The 12,556-nt window shown below is 33.1% G+C and overlaps 1 protein-coding gene across 4 annotated transcripts in view; it reads right to left on the bottom strand.

Annotated features, from left to right (window-relative positions):
- Window positions 1-12,556, bottom strand: part of GRIK2 (glutamate ionotropic receptor kainate type subunit 2) — a 349,533-nt gene that overhangs the window by 70,203 nt on the left and 266,774 nt on the right. For all 4 annotated transcript variants that reach the window (XM_048935183.1, XM_048935181.1, XM_048935184.1 and 1 more), the window contains one exon: window positions 12,092-12,309. In XM_048935183.1, coding sequence (XP_048791140.1) covers window positions 12,092-12,309 — 218 coding nt within the window. The remainder of the gene's footprint in view (window positions 1-12,091; window positions 12,310-12,556) is intronic.

Raw genomic sequence — 12,556 nt, 5'->3', positions numbered from 1 at the left:
ATGAATTTGTGTTTAAAATGGTCCTAAACTGTTTTTTATAATATTTACTACTATAAATATAGACTGTATATAAATACAGTATTTAGATATAATATATATATATTACATATATATACACACATATATCTATATGTATATATATAGTATATACTATAAATGTAAACTGTAAGAGTTCAAGACAGACACATATAATGGATATGGAGCATTATACTCAGGAAAGATTTCTCTATGTAATTTGCATTACTGTTGAATAAAGTCTTTTTATATATTTCATTTCAGTCTCTAAGCAATGAACTTAAAAACTATTACTTCATAATACTGGGTCAAAAATTATGAATTTTTTGATTTGAATTTTTTATCCTTGCTTTAAACATTTCTTCTAAATGCTTCAGGTGCTGCAATAATAGTCGTAACTTAAATCAATATCACAGTTTTGTAAATCCACATTCTTTTTAGAAGATAACAGCATAAAAATGCTTGCATCCTGAAGTTGTTATAGGAATGCGAATTTGGAAATATCCTCAGATATATCCTCAGTTTTTTCAGTGTTTCTTCTTAGTTTCTTTAGTTTAGTTTTTTCTTTATTTTCTTAGTGACATCTATTCAACTTTATTAGTTTAGTTGACCAATTTGCTGAACTGTATACTTCAATTTTAAGCTTCCATGAAAATTCTGGCATCTAAAAATGTCAAGTTTACCACAAACTTCCAACAAATTATGCAAAGAATGCAAACACATTCGTGGTGTATGCATCAAAAGCCTGCACCTGTCACCCTAATTTAATTTAAAAACTGTCACAATCACAAATCACAATCACAAAATTTGAAAAAAAATGAATAAATACAAGTTGTGCAACAGACAACACAGCAACATCTGCCCTACTTGTGGAATAAAATGTACTCAATCTCTTATAGAATTGAGAATAAGGAGTACTACTAGCAAAGCAAAATAGTGTATTATGTTTGTTGACTGTTAATTTTACTTTTATTTTTAGAAATCAAGCTTTCACAATCACCAGCTTAATTTTTACAATACTGATTTTTGCTGTGAACGACCAGTTCAGTCTTTCTAAACATTACATTTACAAACAAAGACCATTGAGCTATTTTGGCCATAGTACAACTCACACTTGCAAGCCAAAATGTGAACCTTTTCTATGATGATAGATGAATGAATATTTATGATTTGAAAGAGATTTTTCTGTTTTATTTTTGTATTCATTTTAATGCCAATATATATGAAAAGAAACTCTTCATATCATTTCACCCAATCATCTAAAATAAGAATTCCCCACAGTGTTAGTTAAGGCAGTTAGTTTTATCATGAGATTTGAAGTATTTGCATTATTCTAATTTGCATATCTAGATAATTTTTAATTGCAGTCATGCTGAAGTTTATACACTGAAGAAAATTGTCTTGCACTTAAACAGTAACCAGAAATTGTACAAGATTCATTTTACATACTTATAGCTGCTAAGCATCCAGAACAAGGTACTCATGCAGCCTTCTCTGTGGTCAATGGGAAAAAATCTGGAAATCTTCAGGACACTGTCCATCTAGGACAGTTACTTAAGGTAGTTTGGAAGATCAACTTTGTAGTATGTTTTAGCTTTTTTTTTCCAGTCCCAAACAAAAGAGAGGCTAAATGACTAACTGAAAAGAGAGAAGATATCTACATTTTGGAGTGAGGAGAAGCCTGCCCTATATATTTCTTTGTCATAGTTATTTTCATTTTACGATGCCAGGCTTTGTTTTATAAGTCTTACATCTATGAAAGAATAACAAAAACCTTTTGCTATACATTTTACTTATGTAGTGAAACTAGCTACATTAGTAGTTGACAATGCTATTAAAATAGTTCTTGTGTAATGCAATCTTGTGTAAGAAAATTTAATATTGAAATTTAATACGCAGTAACAAGAGGCTTTTAATGCTTCCATCACTTAATTTCCATAAATGTAAAGATAAAAACTATTATCTCAAACCATATTGTATTACAGCCCCAATCTCTGTAGGCTCTGATAAGTTTACCGCAAGATTTTTTCTACTAAAAGTTACAAATTCAATATAACAAAATAATTCTTTATTTATAAAAGAAAAATTGAAAGTCTGAAGATCAGACCAAGAGTCTTGGTAGTTTACAGTGTTAATAAATCAATTTAGAGTATTTACAAATTAAGATCTATCTTGTAAATAAACCTAGCAACATATGATTTTGTATGATTATTAGCTGAATAGGAATGAAAAAGAAAAGGCCTCAATATTGTTTATGAGATATGACTTATAGATTTCCTTTAATCCTCCTTTCAGTTTTGATTATTTGATTTAAAAAGCCAGTCACAGACAGCATGAAATCATCTTCATCAAATCATCATGAAGAGATTGGTGTACAAAAAAAAAGATCAACAAACAACCTTAATTTCATTCAATGAATGAAAAAGCACTTGAACAGTAACTACTTAGATAGATAGAATTTCAAGCATTAAAGAAATTATACTCAGTCCTCCTCTGTCAGGTAAAGTAAAAGAAGTACTAGGCAGTCTTCCAAATACATGACAGAAAATATCTGATGTTAGTGAACCTTCCTTATAAATCTTCCTTTAGAGATATGTCTTTCTTTTTTAGAAAGTGAAACTGTATTACAGTACATGAAGTTTCAAGCAGATGTGTCATAAAGAAATATTTTAAGAATTTTTGCATATTCCTTGCACAAGGAAGTTAAACATCTCCAGAGTAAAAAATTAATAAATATAAAAAATACTTAAAAAACAGAAAAAAAAAAACAGAAAAAAAAAGTGAGAGGTAGAGGTGAGGAGGGAATAACAGTTTCTGTCTTACTATTGGCCTTCTGTTGAACAAGAGTCAGAATTCTTCAAAGATCAAGAAAGCCAAGTCTTCATAGGTCTTCAGGGTATTTTCTGTATTTTATTGATCATTGAGGGGAATCAGATTTCAATTCTCAAATGAAAAGAGACTATTCAGATACAAATCTTTCAAGACAAGCAATACTAAATCCTTCGATAATTTTCAAAATGCTTAGTTTCTCACCAGAATAATAATTTGCTAGAAGTGTGTATTAATATAATTAAAGCTGTCATGCTCATCTCTAATCACAGTGATTGACAATAAAATTCACCTTATCTGGACTTTGGTTTCCAATTAAATTTGAATATCTATTCTGAAAATGTAAGCCAGTGGCAGCATAAATGAACATATTACTTATCTTCATCACCATTCACATGAATGACTTCTGATTTTGGCTTTATAATATCTTGTATGATGCTGTGTTTTGGACTCATAATGAAAATTGTATTGATAATGCATCAATATTTGGTTGTTGCAGAGCAGGGTTTAAGCAAAATAAAGGAAGTGAAAATGGTGAGCAAATTAAAAGACTGCATACTATATCTGAACTAAAAAAAGAGCAAACTAAGAAATACATTGCTTCTTTTTGATCCAAAATATGAATGGACAGATTACTAGGCTACCATGATCACATATATTATGACTTCATATAATTTTTGTAAATATCCAAAATCTATATTGTACAGATTAAGAATATTGAATACATTAAATACACATTGATTTAATGTGTGAATACTGAAAAATGTTTAAAAGGCATCCATATCAAATGTAGCTTACGTAATTATAACCATAGGTGCATTGCAAGAATAGTTTAAGTGATCTCGACAAGCATTCTGTTCAAAACAGTGAAAAATCTGGAGAAGAAATTCATCTGTATAATAGGACTCTAGGTGATGTCCAGGGCGATTCTGGAACTGGAAATATTTCTCATACACAAGGCAATGCTAATGCAGTTGGACAATAGCACAGTAGTATCATATATAAACTGACAAGGTGGAACTGAGAGTTCACCTCTGCTAATGAATAGAGGTTTTCGGGCTGCTTCAGCAGGCAGGAACTAACACTGATGGTTGCTCATATGGCAGGATCTCACACAAGACTGGCTAAACTGAGAAACAGTTCACTCTGGTGAACGGTTTTAGAATCACATTCCTGGAATGAATCATAGATCAAATCTGCAAACTTTAACAGCTACTTGGTGATAGATTTATTTGGTTTGAAGAACAAGACTATGTATTTTTTTCAGGCTAAGACAGTTAAAAGTGTTCTCAGATGTATTCTCAATTTTCTAAACAAATTCTAACTCTGAAATCTGTCTTTTAAAGAGAATCTTTGAAGAATGTTCAGAATTAAAGGATCAGCTACAGTGCAGTCTAAGGGTATGATCTGAGGACAGGCACAAAGAGAAAAAAAACTGAAAAGGGATGTGAAATGGCAAGTGTTCTTGCCCTGCCCCCTGGGAAAAAGCAGCAGGAGAAGGAAAGAAACATGCTAAAGCAAGGTAGCAATTAGGTTATCTATTTCCAAGAAGGAAAAAGCCTAAACTTATGATCAGAACCAAGCATTAAGTCACTCTTTTACAACTGATCCTGTCAGTGCCATTACAGTCCCAGAAGAGCGCAGAAAATTAAGTCTGTCAAGTACATAGGCAGAAATAAAACATCTAAAGTTATTCTACAGCAGTACATAAAGACAATTTACACTCTAGATGTTGATACCTTTAATTATCTGATGTAGTCACATTGCCTTTGATTTTTTTAACCTCACACCTCAAAACTTCCAGGCAACACAAATCACTTCCCAAAAGGTGTTGACTTACAGGAGCTGTCATGTTAGTGTGCTGTAAGATCACCCTACTGCAGAACAGGACACTGTGCTCGTCACACATTGGTTCTAGCATTTAGCATCGACAGAAGTTATCCTCACAACTAAAAGTAGTGAGTACTGATTCAAAGGGAAAAATCCCTACTTTTCTTGTTTTCAGTGGCATCAGTATATATTTTCCAAAGTGGAATGAGTTTCTCTTGACTACAAAGTGAGTTTTCAAATCTCAAGATCATGACATTTCTCTAAATCAAGTACGCTTAATAAAATGTTTGTTTTTTAATGATAATAAATCTTAACACAATTCAGAATTCACAATGTCCTCTGAATAATATTTGTTTATCATTATGATTGACTTTCTAAGAATTAGAGTGTAGTTGGTCTTTTTCTTTCTTTCTTTCTTTTTTCTCCTGGGCTCCTATTTCTTGTATCCTATGTTTCTATTCAGTTGGAATTTAGATCTTGCTAGATCTAAAACACCTTACAAACTGAGAATGATCAGTATTATTCAGATAAACACCATGATTTGTCTACAGTATGGATCATATTATGCATATTTTTTGGGAAAATGCTGAAAAGCATTTGTATGTACCTCACTGGTTTCTAAGAGCTGTAGCTGGAGACAAGTGTAAATGATAAATATGAATCTTGTGATTTCAGAACATAGATCTTTATGAATACTATATGTTGTCCGGCAACTCACTGAGGATACTTGCTGTCTGCATACAGTGCATAAGGCAGCATAAACCTTTGCTGAACTGAAGAGCTAGCTAGTTCCTATTTTAATCTTTCTTAGTCCATAGAGCAGGAGCAAGGCAAAAATGTACAGGGAATAAGAATAGGAAAAGGAGAAAGGCAAGGGGAGAGACAAGAACATGGACAAAGGCAATGGTGGGAAGGTAGCGGCATTCTTTCGCTTCTGCTCTAACAGAAAACAGGCAGCCAAACATATGATCTTACTTATTGCAGAAACATTAACAACCCCACAGCTAGGGAAAATGTCAAGACAGCATAAAAAATTTGAATCACCTTCTCCCAGTACCTAGACAGTTTTGTTGGAAGGAGTCCCTTTATATGAATTACTTCTCCTTTCTTTCCCCAGGCTCCGAAGAAAGACCATTCAACTCAAAGAAATTAGTGGTATGAAAATCTGACTGTCAGAATTCAAATGCACTGCTGCTCTTATGGTCTGTCCTAAGGTACCATCTAACCTACCTAGCTTCCTTGATCTTATGAAGAATTCAGTGAGACGTAGGTGTTTTGAGGTCTCTGAAAAAAGCCTCAGTCTCATTCTCACAGACTCAGTCATTGCAGATTTTGTTCTTATTAGTGTCTGGAGTGACCACAGACCTTGCTTTACAGGTTTTCACCATCGGCTGATTTTTTTTTTTTTTTTTCACAAAGAAGTAGTGGCTAACTGAAGAAGTGTTCCAATAAAGAGGGAATAATCATAGGAAAAGGAGAATTCATTTCAACCATATATGTTTCTAGTAAATATGTCCAAAATATGATAGCAGAAGAGAAAAAAAAAAAGTGACACGATACTTGTACCCAATTCCATTCTTGCACAATGTGTTTTCATGCATAAGAACAAATCTGCATGCTTTACATTAAAATGTGGCTTTAGAGAAAAGTGAAACTATTTTAAAGCAAACTGAATGATTATCTGTGGTATCTGCTACCAATTATTTTTTATCCATTGTCCAGAATGACACATAAGGGCTGAGGCTCAAGAAGTTTTTTCATTCATCACTGTCAGCCAATAGATATTTGAAAAGCTCAGAAGTGGTTTTCTTTCATCTCTGACTAGCAGCAATTCCACAAAATGATTGACATGCACTGTTAAACTTGATAATATATTATTTGCAATATTCAACTAAAAGTTCTGTGTGTGCATACTTCAAAGTGTCCACATATGCATGCTTATTTGTTAAACAGAAAAACAACATTTGCCTATTGTAATGTTCAAACAGGTTTAAAAAACCAACTGAGGCTATACTGGCTTCATGCATAGCACTGCCAATGTCATTATATATGAACGGCATTCATGCCTTTATTTTTTCTGCTAATCTTTCATTAATTTCACAGGTTATCTGTCACTTGTACTTCAGATGTAAGCAGTGGGAAAATTTCCCCACAACCTCATCTTTCAGTCTTTACAGACTATTTGGGGGAATTTGCATTGCTAGCAAAAACCAGATCTTCGTTCTATTTAACAGAGGAGAATTTGGAAGAGGGAGGTAGGTCCTTAGCTCTTAACTATTGTCCCCAAATATTTCCCAAGGGAGGTGGTAAAAATATGGCTAGGGCAAAAAGCAGAAAAAAGCTTGACAAGGATCAGCAGTGTGGATCTTTGTGGAGAAGACACAGTGCAAGAAGTAATAGAGGATTCTGTAGATAAGCAGAGCTTAAGTATAAAAATGGGTTCTGAAGAAGAAAAGGAAAGAAACTGGGAAATGCAAATGACAAAAAATAGAGGAGATTATACTAAGGTGCACAAGTTTGCTTTTCTAAATTAGTTCACTATCTGCCTTTCACCAAGTGATCATGAAAAATTTGTATTCTGTTAGTGTTTCAGCTTCCTTATCAGTAAAACAAAGATTTAAAATAAATGACTCTCACAAGGAACTTTAATTCATGATGCAGAAGCAATGACATGAGCCAAATGCTACTAGGGAAAGAAGAATTACTTTGATTTTACTATTTATTATGTAAATGTTAATTAATCTTAGTTCAGAAAAGTTCCACTGTACATGGTGCTTTATAGAAACATAGAAAAAAATTTGACACTGAGTGGTAGAGATTAAAAAAAAAAAGAGAGAAAAACAAAGATCCATAGCAACTTCACAAAAGTAATCATAAAATTGTAGACCAACAAACATGTGCTGTAGTATTTCTTTTCCGTATGTGAATAGAGCTGAGGTACAAAGAGAAGCAGGGTGGAATTCACATTTTTCTTCTCACTATCAGAACTGTCAGTATAAAAGAAACAGACACTGTTTTTTTGAGAGGCTGAAGAGACCACAGAAAAACGAGGTAATGAAAAATCTGAACTTTTTTTTTTTAATCAAAGCGCAGCTACTGTGAGAAAAGTATCTTTCATAAAAATAATAAGTTTTCATTTCATTCCAAAGAAGAAGGAAAGCAGGCTTCTGAAACATGCAAACTATCAACAGTCTAATTTCTAATTCCTATTTCCAAATCCTGGGAGCAACACAGGAACAGTCAAGACTCTTTTTCATTACCATTTCCAGGCTACAAGCATTTTGGAAAGCCTTGACACCAGCCGAAGCGGCCAAAAGAAAAGGGAAAAATGTAACTAAGAAAAATTCAGCAATCTGAGAAACATCAAAACATATATCAAGAGAGGAAAGAATCAGCTTAGCTGCAGATAGAATTTGCTTTCACATTTCTTTCTTTACAATTCTTGAATAATGCTAAGGTCTTTTTTATTGTTTCCCAATGAAATATCCAGTCAGAAATATCCAGCTTTGTATAACTAATTCCTTTCTACACTCAGATTAGATAGCATTGTAAATTTCTTCCCCTTTCTGACTTCCTAAAGAAGAACTTTCTGAGAACTTGAGGAGCCAGATGATGATCTGAAGGACCTAATCAGCCTCAAAAGACACCATCCTCCTTTTTCATCAAAGGTATTTCTCAGGGATGTTTCATTCACAAGAGTAGCAGCATTGCAGAACGACAGAAAGGTTTAGGTTGGAAAGGACTTCTAGAGGTCATCTTTGTCCAGCCTTCACACCCAAGCAGGGACACCTATAACCAGTTGCCTAGAACCAGGTCCAGACAGATTTTGAATGCCTCCATGAAGGGAAACTCTGCAAGGTCTCTCAGCAAACCTCATATCAGTACAAACATAACAGTATGTTATGCCCCAGTGCTCTCTAAGACTGTAATGTTAGCAAGCAGTTATTTTATTTTTCCTGGTTCTCATTTATGTTCTTCTTCAAAAAATATTCTTTGGCTTTAGCGTCAGACAGCCTTGGCCAGGTTCCAAAGTTTTTTTAAAGAAAAAATTAAATGGACTTCTATTTAGATAATTTATGCAGAAATTACTGTCAGTTTCATAGGCAGCTACTGATCCTCACTGTGACTAGAACTAATAACTGTTACCAAGATATGATAATTTCATTTAACATTAGGAAACCATCTGGTGCCTTCATTTCATGTTGTAACACAATGACACTGTTTTGCTCAATCCAGTCTCATTACAAGAAGACAAAGCAGCTAAGGAAAAACATACACACAGATGATAAATTTATCTCCTCAGACACCTTTGGGCAACCCCTCCAGAAAATATACTCCCATAGATTTTTAAAGTAGGAGGGAACCACTAAAATCTAATCTGAGCTAACGATGGCTATGTATTTCACTGAATAGGCTCTAAAAAAAGCTTGGGCTATGCTATATGTATTCTCTTCAAAATAGCTGATGCATGAATCCAGTCGACTACTCAATGAGTTCTACCAGGGTTTAATTACTGACAGTCTTAAAAACTTGCACTTTATTTTTTGGTCTAAATTTGCCTAATTTTAGCTTTGAAACACTGGATCTTGTTATGGCTTTTTTTTTTTTTTCTGCTAGATTAAACAGTCATTTACCGTCAGAAGTCTCATTCCCTTTAAGGCACTTACAGAAGGTGATCAAGTCACTTCTTAACATTCTCTTCAGCAGATTAAATAGCACAATCATCTTTAGCCTTAAACTATAAAACCTTTCTTCCAGATCTACAGCTGTTCTTTGACTTTTTATGAATACCTTCTAATTTTAAACTTACTGTTGAACTGTGGTCACCAGAAAGGGACCAAATATTTCATTAATAGTTTCCATAATGTCATATACAAAAGCAGTGTTTCTTCCTTCCCGATTCATTTGTTCATATAACAAACTAATATTTACTGTTTTAAGCCATCCTTCATCTGTTTGATAAAATAATCTGTTTGAAAAGCAATTTAAAACAATCTTATCCTAGTTTTCGTCCACAATGCAGGAAGAAATAGGCAACTGAAGCCTTTCTGTACTATCTATTTTTGGCGTCATTTCTGTACATTAAGACATTTTTCTGATTTATTTTTTATTTTTGTCTTCTTTGGTCATTTGCCTGTTCTTAAGGGTCTTTTTTATAATAATTTTATAGTAGTACCAATGAACTGCTAGTAGTATCTAGTACTATCTTTTAAGGCAATTTCCCTTCAGACTTGTTTTCTTTTCTCCAAGTAAGAAAATCACATTCCTGAAGTAATTTGTGTATAGAAAATACAAATTTACTTTGCAAACACAACAGTATAGACAGAGTAGAAGTACAGTATTTTGTTTTCTGCTATTTAAACCTTCTCAAGTAAAACTACCTAATTTTACCAGAAAGCTTACTGGAACAGATAGACACTTTTCTACTGTAGAAATATTTAATTTGATTATATTCCTTATACAGTTAGCTCTAGTAAAAAGCATTTACATCAAGCATGCTCCAATTTCCACTTGGAAACTGTTTCAGACACTGAATGAATCAAATGAGATTGTATTTATTTCTCTTTTGAGCATGATTTCATCTTACTGGCTGAAATACAAGAACAGTTGTGCCTACTTCTAATGCTTAAGTTTGGATACATTTTACTAGGTACAAAATTATACTAATTAATTTCCATACTTCTTAGATAAGATATTAAACTGATCAGAAAAAAAGTATTTGGAATAATTTATTTGCTAGCTGACCTTTCAGTGCATTTTTATCTTCCAAAATAATATCTACAACTTGTTCACACACAAAGTCTAAATATGTTTGTTCAGTAAAGTAACCTTAATTTGGCCTAAAGTTTATAAGCAGAATAAAATCCAAAGTTTTTTTTCTGGTTTCTCTTTCTCATTCATAATAAAGTAGGAGAATTCAGTATTATAACAAAGCAATATTAAATAATGTGATCTAATGCCGTTGCTCTGTTAAGTTCAGGGTATTTCAAATACATAAGTCTATGCACAATTCCTATTTTGATAGAATTCTCTCTCATTCATGACTACAATTTACAAGAAAAGCATAAAATATATCTAGCTAAATAAAAACAGAAGAAGAAAGAGAACAGTAAGAAAGAAACATGCAGAAAGAAAGTAGTATAGTGATATGTGGATGGAAAAACATATAAAGAAGAAAACATCATCTCTAAAAGAAAAGACAAATCACACACATTAAAAAAAAATGAAAAAGAGAGAATAAGACAGAAAGTTAAAGGTTAGAAGAAGGAAAACTAAGAGTTAGGAAGTTGCTTCTGGTAAAATTACTGCTGAAAAAATTATTGGCAAGTTAAAATTGCTTTCCGATAATTTAGATTCCACAGTTTCAGTCTCAGAAAGAACAAGTTCCAAGCCTTCTTCAGGACAAGAATGAAAATAAAACCCCATAGTATTTTCTGGTAATATACATTGTGTCATCTATGTCCTGAGACTTAAATCATTTTCACACTTCAAAAAATCCAAGCTTATAAACTTTCTTTCAGTTATATTTCATTTAATTACTTTAAATATTTCCTGACATCTATAGACTTCTAATTGACTACTTACTTCTATTGACTTCCTCAGCTTCTTTTCTAAGAAGCATTCTGCGGAAAATACTGTGAACATTCCCAATGCATGCTAAAAGTTAAGCAGCCTAAAACATTCTGATACACTGAAGTTGATTTTAATTTCCAAGCAAAAGACGAGAGATCTATATATGTATATATTTTTTAATAAAACAGTGTACCCTTGGATAGCTTGTAAGGTTATAACAATAAATAGCGACTTTTTAGACATCAGATATCTGAGAGGAAAAAAAAAAAAGAAAAAAAAAGAAGCAAACATCTCTGAATCTGTTTACACACTCTTCAATTTCTGGGCCAGCTTATATTTTGTAACTTATTTTGCCTAGTTTCAAATGCCAGTGCAACAATCACCTCAAAGCTTTAAGTGAGAACATAATGTCCATCAAAACAGAATACATTACCAAAGAGCCTTCAAAAGATTTTTCTTTATCCAGCTTCCTATATCCATAGAGAAGTCCAGTTGCTTGAGCAAAGACAAAATATGATGCTACTGAAATGATACTTCAAATCCTGTTCCAAAAAAACTCAATTCTCACAGGAGAACTAGACAAGCAAAGTGTTTGTTTGTTCACTTACTCTGTTACTATACATTAGATTCTTAAAGCAAAAATCATAAAAAAAAAACTTGTTATTTTCCATGAGAGATTTTTCACTTGCTTCATTTGCTATCTTGTAAACCCTAAGAAAAGAGATTTTCAGTTGCTTTTTGCTTGCGGGGAAATAATTTCCTTTGCTAAACCTCAGCAGGCTTCACAGATCTTTCCTTCCACAGTTGTGATATGTTACCTTTTCAAACAGAATGTAAAGCTTACCTTAAAGAAAGTCATGGTTGCTCCATCTTCAACTGCCCCATACTCTATCTTTGTCTGCTTAGCCAAGTCATCAGCAGAATCAATAGGGGATTCCATACGTTCCACTGTCAGAAAGGCGGCTAGGTTAGCAGTGTACGAGGAAATGATGATAAGTGTGAAAAACCACCAAATGCCTCCCACTATCCTGGTGGAGAGGGCTTTGGGCATGAGCTCAGAACCTAATAAAAATCAGGGGAGAAAGGTGAAACCAGTGCACAGGAAACAATTAGTAAGTGTTCAACACTTTTTGCCACAGTGGGGAGATGGAATCACTGCGCAAAAAAAAAAATAATCTTCAAGCTATAGGCTCATGTGTACTACTTGTACAAACACACAACTGAAATGAAAAATAAGGACTGATTACACTTACAAAGACAGATTTTTTGGAGCTGTGGGTATTAAAGGATAGCAATGGGAGATTAAGTT

This window comes from Lagopus muta, chromosome 2 (genome assembly GCF_023343835.1).
Source record: "Lagopus muta isolate bLagMut1 chromosome 2, bLagMut1 primary, whole genome shotgun sequence".
Classification (NCBI taxonomy): Eukaryota; Metazoa; Chordata; class Aves; order Galliformes; family Phasianidae; genus Lagopus; species Lagopus muta.
This window is presented reverse-complemented; position numbering and strand designations above follow the sequence as displayed.